Here is a 13,699-nt window from a genome sequence, read left to right as displayed (position 1 = left end):
AAGCATTCCAACAATTAGAGGATGTCGATCGAAATCCATTGTCTATCACCGTGCATTTCTAGTTTTGTGTTCAGTGCAGATTTAATGGCATTTCCTGGTCTTTGCTACCTCTCAGTGTCAGAGTGTCTTGCAGTTTGTGCCCTGTGCCAAGGGACATTATTTGTGGTGGCAGTCAGAAGTGTGGCATAGACACACTTTAACCAGGTGACCTTGAGTGCAGCCCAGCCAAAAACATTAGCCTGATCAAGCCCCAGTGTCACAGCAGGGAACATCCTCAGTCCAAATGTCAGCCACCATATTCAGGTGGCTCATAATTGGGAAGCATAAAGTGAAGCTTTCATGTTTTTAACCGAGGTGTTTAATATGCCAGACTGCAGTGCCTAAGTGGTTATTTATGTTCTGTGGGAGCCTAGAGACAGCAGTACCAGGAGAAATTGTCAAAGCTCCCTTTCCTTTCCCTCTGCCACTTCTCTTCTCTGACCTGGACTTCAGCAAAGCTCCATAAAAAGAGAGATGTGTCTCTTTAATTCATTATAGATTACACACATTTGAGGGGAAAGGTGCTGGGGCGGAGGTTTGGAATTAAGTCTGGTGAATGTTTTTTTTTTTTTTAGAAATGTCAGGTTACAAGTTGGTCCTTAGTACCGTTTGATGTACAGTGAATGATATGTTTGATCATGTTACTGTACCACCAGGTCCTGGAATACCTGTGGTTGTTGTTGGGAAAGCGGTACAGTTGTTTCTCCAGGCTGTACAATGTCAGTATTGCGTGTGCAGGAGTTACGGAGTGTACAATGCATGTCTATCTTGGGTAGGTTTAGAGTGTGTGACCTTTAATGCAAGAAAAATCAGCCATGTCGTCCTTACAGCCAAATGTATTAGTTTGTGTAAGCTACGTAACTGCTGCACACAAAAGGGTCTCAAAACATGCACGCCAACTGTATTTCCTGTGCTGACATTTATTAAACACACAAAATTTAACCTTATGAGTCAGACTGACTTGAAATTTCTCTCATAGCTCAAGTGCACCCTTCAAAACATCTGCTGTAACTTTTTTTTTACAGTTTTTACAGTTATTGATAAGAATGTTAAAAAAGTAAAATGTAGAGAAAGTAGAGCTGCAACAATTAATCAATTAATCAATAATTAATTAATTAATTGACAACTATTTTGGTATTTGATTTGGTTTTTTTTATGTATATATCCACTAATTTCAGCCTCTCAAATGTGAATCTATTTATTTTTCTTTAGTAATCAATGAAAGCAGACCTAGCATAAAGCAGATTACTCCATTCATTGAAATAAACTTCAGATCAACTAAGAAAATAATTCTGAGTTGCAGCCTTTTTGTTAAGTCCTTTACAACTTAGTCTCCATCCATCCATTTTCTATGCCGCTTATTGGAGTCAGAGGGGTATGCTGGAACCTATCCCAGCTGACTTTGGGCGAGAGGCGGGGTACACCCTGGACTGGTCACCAACCAATCGCAGGGCGCATATAGACAAACAACCATTCACACTCACATTCATACCTATGGACAATTTAGAGTCGGCGACTAATCTAACATGCTTGCAGGCATGCATGTTTTTGGAATGTGGGAGGAAACCAGAGTACCTGGAGAAAACCTACGCACACGGAGAACATGCAAAATCCACACAGAGATGACCAAGCGGGGATTCGAACCCATGTCTTCCCCATCTCCTGACAGTGTGGCCTACATGCTAACCACTCAGCCTACATCTTATCTACTATATTTGATTTTTTAAATAATGTTAAAAAAAGAAATGCGTGAGGCCCATCAACCTTCTGTCCCTCTATACCAGGGGTCTCAAACACGCGAAATGTGGCCCGCAGGACACTAGTTTGCAGCCCCCACCTTGATATGAAAGTTTAATGTTAGTGCGGCCCGCGCAAGTTTGATATGGATGCTGTATGGTATCATGTACCCAGAAAAAATTATTACGTTTGATTAATGTTCATGTTAAAGGGTAAATAACTGTTAATAGTTATCCTCCCTATCCGTGTGGAAGTGGTAAGTTTTTGGCTATTTAAGTTTAAAGGAAATAACTTGAAGGCTACCGTTTAGGTCGCTAGCTCTCTAGTTTGCGAGTTAGCATGTGTCTCATAACCTTGCAGTTGTGCAATATGTTGTAAATAAAAAGAGTATAAATGTGACTATAGTCGTGTTTTGTCATGTCTACAGGGCTCTAATAATGCTTTGTTCATTTTAATCTGAAAAAAATAATTTGTCTACCCATCAACTATATGTGGTTTCTTAAGTTTTTATTATTTGCCATTTTTTTATTATTATTATATTTATTTATTACTGATTGATTGATTTTCTTTATTCTTGATTTGTTTATTTATTTTTCATCTTATTTTGTGCAGAAAAATAAAAATTAAGATATTTGAGAACAGTGGAATGTTTTATCAGCGCTTTTATTGTAGAAAATCGTAACCAAAGCACTGAAAAAGTTTTTTTTTTCTGTTTTTAATTAATGCGTTTTTCTTTTTTTTTTTGGAAAACCTGATGTGGCCCAGTCTCACCCAGACCCTAGCTCCAGTGGCCCCCAAGTAAATTGAGTTTGAGACCCCTGCTCTACACCCTTGATCTCATCCTAACCGGTAGGCACTCTGATGGCTCAATTTTCTATAATATATGAGGTTCTAGTTGTTCTCTAGGTGCCTAAAGGTTGTGTCTGAATGAACACTATATTAAAGCTGCAAAAATGTATCATAGATGAAATCGGTGATTCATCAATTATCCAATTAATGGGCAACTGTTTTGGTATTTTTTTTTTGTAAATATCCTCTCATTTCAGACCCCCAAAAGTGAATATTTGTTGTGTGTTGCCTGAGTGAGTCTGCTGCCGCTTTTCTGCTCTGTGTTGCAGCGCACCTGAGGAGTATGTCTGGGACAAAACCATCTGGTCACACCTGGGAGCAATTTCTCATTAGGCCTTTTTAATCCTTGCTTGGATTCACTACACTGTAGTCGCCAGACTGTTGCATCTCCTAGGCCTGTCTCCAGCATGCGTTCCTGTTCTCGTTTTGTTATTCCTAGCATAGCTGCCTTTTGGCCACTTTTGTTCCTGGACTATTGTGAGTACTTATTCTTCTGTCTTCTCTGCTGTTTGGCACAGGTTTTCTCTTCATTGAAAAACAGAAAAGGGAAAGTCTTTCCGCTTGTTCACTGATTAGCATGGTCTCAATAAAATCACAGTCAAGAATAAGTATTCACTTCCACTTATGGACTCTGCATTCTCCTCACTTGGTGGAGATATAAGAGGGAGATGAGTGGAAAACGGCTGCTGGAGAACCGTTTTTTTAAGGCAGAGAAGTGTGGATTCCACTCCTCTTTAGTATCTTTAGAAGGGCAAGTTGAGAGCCGATCTTGACAAGGTTCAAGCAGTGGTCGATTGGCCTTCTCCGAGCACAAGGAAGCACATGCAGAGCTTGTTTGTTCGCCAGTTTCTATAGGCACTCAAGGTCCTGCTGAGGATGATGCCGCCCCAGAGACCATCATACCTGTGGCTCGAGTGGTTGGGAGGTGTGTAGAGGGGTATCTGATGCCACAGCTGGACCAAAGGGACAAACATGCCTGCAGTGGGGCCATTCGTCGACATCAAGGAGTTCGACACCGCCTGCTCTGTCTGTGCCAGAAATAAGTCCTGCTGGACTCTTGTACATTCCACCATTTCCCTGGTCTCAAAGTGTTCTGGACTTCATCACCGGCCTTCAACCTTCACGTGACAACACTGTCATCCTCAATGCGGTTGATTGATTTTCCAAGATGCCGCATTTCATTGCCCTGCCCAAGCTTTCATCTGGTGATGAGACATATTTTCCATATTCATGGAATTCCATTGGACTTTGGGTCTGACACAGGGCCGCAGTTCATATCACAAGTCTGGAAGGGGTTTTGTAAGGCGTTGAAAGCAACGGCCGGTTTGTCGTCTGCAGACTAACACCAAGACTCAACCAGGACTTGGAAGCAGCGGTGCGCTGTTTGCCAACAACACCCTTCTTCCTGGTCCACCCAACATCCTTGGGCCACAGATATCTCTTCATTGAAGTCCACCTTTGGCTACATCCACCGGCTGTGTGCCATGCATCCACCTTAATTTCCGGCGGCCTCATTGTGAACGAAGGGACACATGGGTTGCCATGTCCAGGACCACAGATATGGTACGGACCAGTCTACTAATTGTTTGTGTTTGGTTCATATTGATTTGGTGTGTTTTGGGCTGATTCTTCTATTAATCGAAACAATCCTAAGATTAATCTAAAAAAAATTAAAAATCAGCCCAACATTTATTTTTTAGATTATGCCTTATCATTAACCAAAGTTAACTTACAACTTGTGTTAACTTGTATAACTTGTGTTTTTCTTTACTTTTATCAAGCTGCCCAACACTCTAAAAACCGCTCCTCTAAATCAGTGTTTTTCAACCTTTTTTGAGCCACGGCACGTTTTTTTACACTGGAAAAATCTTGTGGCACACCACTAACCAAAAATGTTCCAAAATGTCACCACGACCTCACACGTGCATCAATAAGTCTATGGGAGGAACAAGGTAGGTGTTGCCACACGGACCAATATTACATTGCTCTGCCAGTCTTTACACCACAGACACTCCACAGTAGCCACGTTTTTACATCACCACTTTTTCTCTTTCCCAATGACCTTTCGGGAAACAATGGTATCCATAGAAAGGAATATTCCAATCTCTTGTCTACATGCGCCGTGAAAATCCAACAGAATAGTCAATAGGGCATGCCCAGTAAAACGTAAACATCAACATCACGTGATACCGGCTTCTCCAAGTTTTTCTTTCACTTGTTGGAATAACTCCGTATTGCCAGTTTTTCGTCTGTCCAGTCTTGAAATTTAGTTTGAATCAAAAACAAACTTTGCTTAGTTCAGTGCCAATTTCTGGCCTCCATTTTTAAAAGTGAAGAACGTCTGGATCTGCGTGTTACGTCATATCTGAGCATGCTGAAAGAACGCACCCGGGATCAATTTAAACAGGAAAAGATCAAATTCAATCTTGCTAATATTTTATAATTCAACTCAGGACATGTTTTATATAGATATATATTTTCTTTTTTAATAAAACTGCACTTGTGAATGGCGTATAGAAGGGTTTAGATTCTGTTTCACAGATGGCGCTAATGCACACGAAAGCTGCTTGCCAACCGCCAATAAACAACAGAAGAAGAAAAACACCAGGAAGAAGAAGGCACCCTGACAACTTTCCGTTTGAGCGGGTACAAGATACCTCAATCGGATTGGTTAAAGGAATATTCCATCCCTGTTCAATTCTTTCCGTTTGAGCAAATAAACCAAAGTGAATTGGAATATTTGGGTCCATGTATACTATTGACATAATGGCTATTGACATAATATTTGCAAATGATGATTAATAAATGTTAATTATAAAAAGTGATATCGGATAATTCCTCACGGCACACCTGACGGTTTCTCAAGGTACACTAGTGTGCCGCGGCACAGTGGTTGAAAATCACTGCTCTAAATAATCTGAACATTAAAACAAAGGCAACTGAACTTGTTTTTGATTGTTGACGATGTTTTCATCTACTTCTTCAGTACTGAGCTAATGAAGTTCATTTTTGGCTAAGAAAGTCAAAAATCTGTCCTTTGGGATACATTAGATTAGCTAAATGGACTCACACCGTATCATTATGTCTGACTGGACTTATATGCAAAAGTCTCCCTTTTCAGGGCTGATGTAGGTCAGTTTTATAAGCATAGACCATCCCAGCCGGCTGTCTTGTCAGTGCATGCCCTCCACAGTACCTGCCATAGCTCTACCTCCGTGTCTGTGTGTGTTTTGATGCCTGTGGACTCCTTCCACTGAATTCCAGAGAAGGCACACGTGTAATCATCTGAGCTTCTGCTGCTGTTGCACAGTCTGACATTAGACTATGGATGACACAGTGATGAGTAACACTCAACAGCTCACACTCAAGTGACCCTGCTCATTTATAATAAGCAACAATTACCCACCAGACTGGGCTCCTAGTGTGTGTGTGTCTGCAACATGCATGCCCACAAAACTTGTGTATTTCTTTCCAAATGTTTGTTTCAAGTATGAGGAAAACTACTCCCATGAGAAGCAAACTAACATATATGGGCAGTTCAAAACACTATATAAACACTATATAAAAAATACTGACAAATGACAATTGTGTTATTATATAGTTCACATACAGTACATAATGATGTAGGCAACTATTTATAGTGTTACATTACAGCCAATCACTGCATTTACTATTGAAATAATTCTATATGTACTCTAAAACTTGTACGTTTGTGTGTTTGACTTTTTTTTTAAAGCATTTTAGACTACTATGGGTATTCAGTGAAACATGGTGCGTTCAGGGACCGAGCTCAGTGTCAGTGGCGTTTACACTTACCGGATATTTCGGACTGAGGAATGCCGTCCAGGGAGAAGCCTTTGCCGCTATAAAAGTGCCGTATATCCGAACAACTCCTGGCTTTGCTGGTGCCTTTGTCTCCGTGTGCTGTAGCCGTGAGAGAGCACAGCACCAGAACCGCTACCATGAAGGAATCCATGCCGGCACAATGTCAACTCAGTCAAGTGCAAATCCCACGGAATTGGAGTCCAAAATAGCCAGAAGATAGTCTGACAGCAAAAGAATAATATCCGCCACAGTCCTGAAGTCACGGCTTGTAATTCCTCCCGCAAAAAAACATGAATAAGACTTGTCACGCAGTGTACTTTGGAGGATAGGAGAATGAGATTCAGGAGATTGTAAAATATAAAGAAGTCAGGTCAGAAATAGTCCAGCATGGAGCTCTGACGATGTGCTTCTTGTGCAGCTTCATGCACGTCTATACCGGCAATTAGGACGAGCGGGGAAGGAGGGAGGGAAGGAGGCGTTCAGGGGGGTCTGATCTGGGAGGTGCGCACAGTTAGCACTCAAGCAGGGGCGTTGCATCAAGGGGGAACAAGTCGGGCACTTGCACCAAGCAGAGCAGTATACTGTGCATAGAAATCCCATTATATAAAACTATCTATAATAATTATTTTCTGTCATGACAGATTTTGCTACAAAAATTATGCTATATTTTGCAACACATACTTTACAACAGGGGTCTCAAACTCAATTTACTTGGGGGCCACTGGAGCTCTGATAAAACATTCCACTGTTCTCAAATATCTTACTTTTTATTTTCTACAGAAAATAAGATGAAAAATAAATAAACAAATCAAGAATAAAGAAAATCAATCAATCAGGAATAAATAAATATAATAATAATAATAATAAAACGGCAAATAATAAAAACTTAAGAAACCACATATAGTTGGTGGGTAGACAAATGATTTTTTTCAGATTAAAATGAACAAAGCATTATTAGAGCCCTGTAGACATGACAAAACACGACTATAGTCACATTTATACTCTTTTTGTTTACAACATATTGAGCAAACTGCAGGGTCTTGAGACACATGCTAACTCGCAAACTAGAGAGCTAGCGACCTAAACGGTAGCCTTCAAGTTATTTCCTTTAAACTTAAATAGCCAAAATAACCACTTCCACACGGATAGGGAGGATAACTATTAACAGTTATTTAACCTTTAACATGAACATTAATCAAACGTAATAATTTTTCTGGGTACATGATACCATACAGCATCCATATCAAACTTGCGCGGGCCGCAGTAACATTAAACTTTCATATCAAGGCCGGGGCCTCAAACTAGTGTCCTGTGGGCCACATTTGGCCCGCGGGCCGCGTGTTTGAGACCCCTGTTTTACAACATATTTTGTCACCAAAACACTGTCCAAACTGCAGACCTGCTGCCTAACGTGTCCTGGTGCACTTATATGAACATCCTTTTCTACGAACATGGTGATGATTGTGACCAAACTGTGCACAGAAGTTCGGTATCATCACCCCCCTCCAGGCCCCACTGTCCTTGCCTACATGGGCATTGAAGTCTCCCAGTAGAACCGGGGAATCACCAGTAAGGATGCTCTTCCAAGAAGGTTAGCTACTATGAGCTGCCATTTGGTGCCAATGCACTAATGATAGTCGAGACTATTTCCCGTAGAGAAAGGCACAGGGAAGTGATCCTCTCATTTACTGGGGATGACTCCAACACACTCCAGTAGGGGGCTATTAATAATCACACGTTCGCCAGCAACTCCAGACTAGAACAAGGTCCAACCCCTTTTGAGGAGTTTGGTTCCAGAGCCCAGACTGTGTATTTAAGTGAGTCTGACTATGTCTCGTCGGAATGTGCACATGTGTCGTCAACAATCAAAAGCTAGTGGTTTCACTTCTTTTTACACTTGTGTGACAAGTATAATATAAAAGACACAATATGAATATCAAGTTTTTATATCAATACATATTTGGTATGATTCAAGCTATTCATGGAGACATCTGCCATTTTACATCAGGCTGAGTCCTCATGGTGCAGGAATGTGAACATCGCACGCTGACATCTTGATTTTCAAACAGCCAGGTGTCCCAGGTGAACAGTGGGCGTGTCCAGCACCCCACCCCCATCCATTCTGCACTCTCCATTAGTACAGTGTAAGTCAGCGCTGAGGTACTCTTTCTCACTCTGGTGAGCATGTACACTCAGCCGCCTCACTCCTCACCGCACAATTTAACGGCAGGCAAGTCCCAGCATGCCTTTCACCTGTCACATGCTGGTTCACCGGAATTTCTCCACGATGGATTTTGATCGACTTTTTATCCCTTCACTCGTTTCTTCTGCTTCCTTGTGCAAACCACCTGTGTTATCATCACTGATTCATCTGGCCTACTACGTCTGCACACTGAACTATACTCAATTAGATGAGCAATAATCCATTCATTCAATAAAGGACATCTGAAAAAAGTGTCTTTAGTCATCTCTTTAGCATATGAAAGGGAAGCAGACTGCCTCTCACGTGGAAGATGCTTTTTATGGATTGTCTTTGGAGGAAGACGCCACCGTGCATTATGGTGGTGACACATGGAGATGCTCGGCTGCAGACTCAAATAACCATCAAGCAGTCAAACAAACAAACGTGAGAAAAAGGAGGAAAGGAATCATACGCAAGAGATGACAACACCGAAGCAGCCAAACGTTTTCCTTATATGGAGATATAGCCACAAATAACAGCTCTTTATGGCTGGATGAGGTTAAACTTGCGCGTTTTACATATCACCTGGTTTTAAACATTCACTTTCAGACTGCATGTGAATTTTTGTGGAAAGGATGCTAGAGTTGACAAGCAGACAGATAACCTTTTATATTAATTCAGTTGCCTCATGACTATCAATAGACAGCCTGTTCTCAGCTGGTAGGGAAGAGAACAAAAGAAAGCAGAAAGCAGTGAATATGCCCTGGTTAAAATGTAATATTTTCTCTCCAACTACAATAATTTGCCATAAAAATTACATATTGTGCAATAAAAAAACCCTATTTTGTGCTAGATTATGCCAACAAACAAAATTGTGCAAGCGGTATATGAAAACATATTTTGAGAAAAACATAAACAAAGACTACATGGTGTTGCAAAACTCCTATATTTGGCCCCAACAGCTTAATATGTATCCAAAATGTGCTATATGTTACCATGAAGATAATACCAGAAAATACCACAAAATCTAATTTATTGCAACAAAAACACAATCGCCAAAATGCTGTGTTGTATTACAACAAAGTATAATCTTGCTACAAAACTACCATATTTTGTTTCTAAATTACTAAAGTTTGAAATTAAAACATGCATATGGTAATGGTAATGGTTTTATTTCATTTGAACATGCATCAGATTACAATTGAATGCATCCCATAATCAGTTCACAGTTCCACATGTCCAAAAGGAGTAGGAAGAAGCAAAGCTTATTAAATCCTACCCCTCCATCTGGTACTTTTACAATCAGTAACTGTTACATTTGTTCACTTCCTGCTTTCCATAATACAGTTTAATGGGTTTTTTAAATTTTTTTTTTATTTTTTTTAATAATACACCTCGTACCGACGTAGGAGGTGATATGAGCATCCAATGCCATAATGGGTACCATAGTAAGTGTCAATATAGTGATATATATAGCACATCATGACTGGTTCAAGACTCTTCATCCTTGTATTTAGCAAACATCAACTGCTTGTATTGTTTCTTGAATTGGCTCATCGTTGTGTATTGTTTGATTTCCTTACTCAATCCATTCCATAGTTTGATTCCACATACTGAAATGCTATGGCTTTTTAACGTAGTCCTAGCATAGAAGTGTTTCAAATGTAGTTCTTCCCTGAGATCATATTTCTCCTCTCTTGTAGAGAAGTATTGGATAACATTTTGTAATTGGTTGTTTTTAGCCTTATGCATTATTTTAGCTGATGGAAGATGAACTATATCAGCAAGTATTTGTGATTTTAGAAAAAAGAAGTTAGTATGTTCTCTGTAGGCGGCATTATGAATTATCCATACTGACCTTTTTTGCAGTACATTTAGCAGGTGAAGATTGCTTTTATAATTATTAGCCCATATTTCCACACAATAAGTAAGATATGGTAGAAACAGAGAGCAGTGTGTGGAGTGATTTCTGATGCCTGAATAAATGGTATTTTTTTTACGTTAATTTGACAAAAATGCCACGAAAGTGCTATATTGTATCAAAAACTAATACATTTTGAGACATTTTTTCTCAAAAAGAAATATTTTCCAATATATTTTCAGACAAAGGTGATATATCAGTCTCTATTTTGGCACATAAATGCCACATAGCACGATAGCTTGACAGCATAACACTTCAGCTCCCTCCGTGTGACAATGTTCCTTCATCTGTACATGCATGGACATTTCTTGACATGTGTGTGACCGTGTTGCACATGTGGCCGTAGTTGAACACGCTATGGAGATAATTAACACTCAGCACAGCAGCCATGTTCTCTTCTGGCTGCCTGCTATTGATGTTTTATTGGGCCTGACCATGAAAGGCCTTCTAATGAGGACCAGGATGCCAGGGGAAGCTGGGGAGACCGTCGAGGGCAAAAAAGGGGAAGAAAAAGGAGCGGGGGGGGGCCCAATGCCAGCAATGAGAAATCACCACATGGGACTTTACAACTTGGGAACTGTCTCTGTGTTTACACATGCACTGAGTCATGTTGTTGTGGCCTTTTTGTGAGGTGACAGAGCTTTCGTGACAATTACAATGATATATTTGACATTTAAATACACACCCTAGTAACACCTCTGCCGCCTCACAAAATAAAGACGACAAATTCTGCAAAGTTCACTTCAAAGTCGACGAGAGATGATATGAAGTTGATCAGAAAACATTCAAAGTTCAGCATGTTTTTGATACATAAAACTTTAGACTTGTTGCTTGACTTTTCTGGAGGTGGGGCACAAAAGTACTGAAGAAACATATTTACCAACCAAATAAACTTCACATTACACAGAGAAACGAAAGCAATAATTAACTAAACCAAACAAGACGGGTAAGTACACCAAATTGTACAGAAGACATATCACACATCATAACACACCATAGAAGCTATACAAATGCACATAGATGCCATATTGTGCACCAAAAGGCTATATTCTGCCAAAAAACACATTATCATTTGCCACCCAAAACCTTAATATTTTGGAAGCATTGTGTTGCTGCCCTCAAAATGAAATAGTGTGTAAATGGCAACCAGGGCCCTATTGTGCTGCATAAAATGTTATATTATGCCACAAAACACAACATTTCACCATAAAATACAATTTTGCAACACAGAAAATGAAATATTATGATACCCAACACAATATTTCCGTCATGTTTTGGCTTTGTGGCCTCTTAACTCCTCCCGCATCCCAGGATCCGTTGAGGGTACAATGTTTATTTTATAAATAATAATGGCGGGATACAAACATTGCTCCAACGTAGGACAGACACCACCAGCTCAAATAATCAAACACAAAATGAGGTGCGGGTGAGAAGGAGCAGGAAAGTAAAAGTGAGTGAACACTGAATGGAACCGAACAGGAAGTTACTTCAAAATAAAAGTATACAAAATGAAACTAAGTCATAAAACAGAATATAAATCAACCTGTCACGCAGGTTACGACACAGAATGTACCAATTTCACCATAAAAACACAATGTATTACGTGTTATTTTGTTCCCAGTATGCTCAATTATTCACAAAAATTGTCACATAAAGTGGTGGCAACTAGTCTGACTAAATATGCACCCGTGTGTCAAAAAACATGTTTTGATACATTATATATAATACTTTGCCAAAAAGTTACAACATTATGCCACTGAAAACAATACTTTTGCCCCATAAAAGCTGGATTTTTAAATGGAATGTTTTTAAAACAAAAACAACATTATTTTTCCCTGACATGCCATATTTTGATCCAGGGTCCAGGGTGTACCCCTCCTCTTGACCGAAGACAGCTGGGATAGGCTCCAGCACCCCTGCGACCCTACTGAGGATAGCGGTAGAAAATTAATGAACAAATAAATAGTGATACAGAATTACATAATTTTCCTCAAATGTGCAGCATTTTGCCAAGGAGAACAATATTATATAACAAACACAATATTTTGCCACTGAACAACAAATGCCACAAAATACACTATTTTGGAACTGAAATCTTAGGGATTGTGACAAAAACGTTATATTTTGTAAATGAGTGTGATTTCATTCATTCATTCATTCATTCATTCATTTTCTACCACTTATCCTCACGAGGGTCGTGCTGGAGCCTATCCCAGATGAGAGGTGGGGTACACCCTGGACTGTTCGCCAGCCAATCATAGGGCACATATAGACAAACAACCATTCACACTCACATTCATACCTATGGACAATTTGGAGTGGCCAATTAACCTAGCATGTTTTTGGAATGTGGGAGGAAACCGGAGTACCCGGAGAAAACCCACGCATGCACGGGGAGAACATGCAAACTCCACACAGAGATGGCCGAAGGTGGAATCGAACTCGGGTTTCCTATGAGTGTGATTTTGTTTCCTAAAAACATGATATTAATTTTTCTCTAAGCCATTTTCAACCATTATATGCAGTAAATATCAAACAATTCAACTTGAATATAAATGTTATGAATCTTCTTTCTGCAGGAATATACTTTCACAAAAGATGTTAACTTTTGAAAAGCTCAAGAAAAAAACATTTAGTGAAGGTGCGATGCAGCAGGCACTTAAACAAATAAAGTGTATGGTGAGGGGTGGAGATTTGTTACATAATGCTGTTCAGCATTAAAAAAGCTTGCCTTCTCTTCTACTCTGTTGAACAACACTCAACAAGAAGAGATCTTATCAGACTCACTTCAAACACTAAACACGTGACATCATTGTCGCCCTTCATTCTTGTACCATCTACCTGCACTGTTGACTTTTTAACACAAGGTAATGAAACCCTTGTCTTATGAGGTTTGCACTGTGAGAATAGAAAAGGGGAATTGTAATGCTCTGTATGTCCTTGGTATATAGTGAATTGACAATTAAAACTGCACTGAATTCAAAAGATCTTTGGATGTCAAGGTTTTATATCAACACAAAAACATCACAATCTATGAGAATTGTAATCCGGAAGAGTTTGCAGCTGTGGAATGGGCAGATTATGCATTCCCCAGCATGCTTTGTTGTAGCTAAAGTGATCACTTTTGACTGTCTGTTGCTTTTTTT

At 39.7% G+C, this 13,699-nt stretch overlaps 1 protein-coding gene across 1 annotated transcript in view; it reads right to left on the bottom strand.

The window, feature by feature from the left end:
• gpc1b (glypican 1b) overlaps nucleotides 1-6,893 on the bottom strand; it is a 92,362-nt gene extending 85,469 nt beyond the window's left edge. Inside the window, exon 1 of the mRNA XM_058067570.2 lies at nucleotides 6,442-6,893. Coding sequence (XP_057923553.2) covers nucleotides 6,442-6,601 — 160 coding nt within the window. The 5' untranslated portion in view covers nucleotides 6,602-6,893. The remainder of the gene's footprint in view (nucleotides 1-6,441) is intronic.
• Nucleotides 6,894-13,699: the final 6,806 nt, after the last annotated feature.

The sequence above is a fragment of the Doryrhamphus excisus genome, linkage group LG6 (assembly GCF_037039965.1).
Source record: "Doryrhamphus excisus strain RoL-2023G ecotype Guam linkage group LG6, RoL_Dexc_Guam_v1.1, whole genome shotgun sequence".
Taxonomy (NCBI): domain Eukaryota; kingdom Metazoa; phylum Chordata; class Actinopteri; order Syngnathiformes; family Syngnathidae; genus Doryrhamphus; species Doryrhamphus excisus.
Note: the sequence above shows the minus strand (reverse complement) of the source record. Positions and strands in the feature narration are given on the sequence as shown.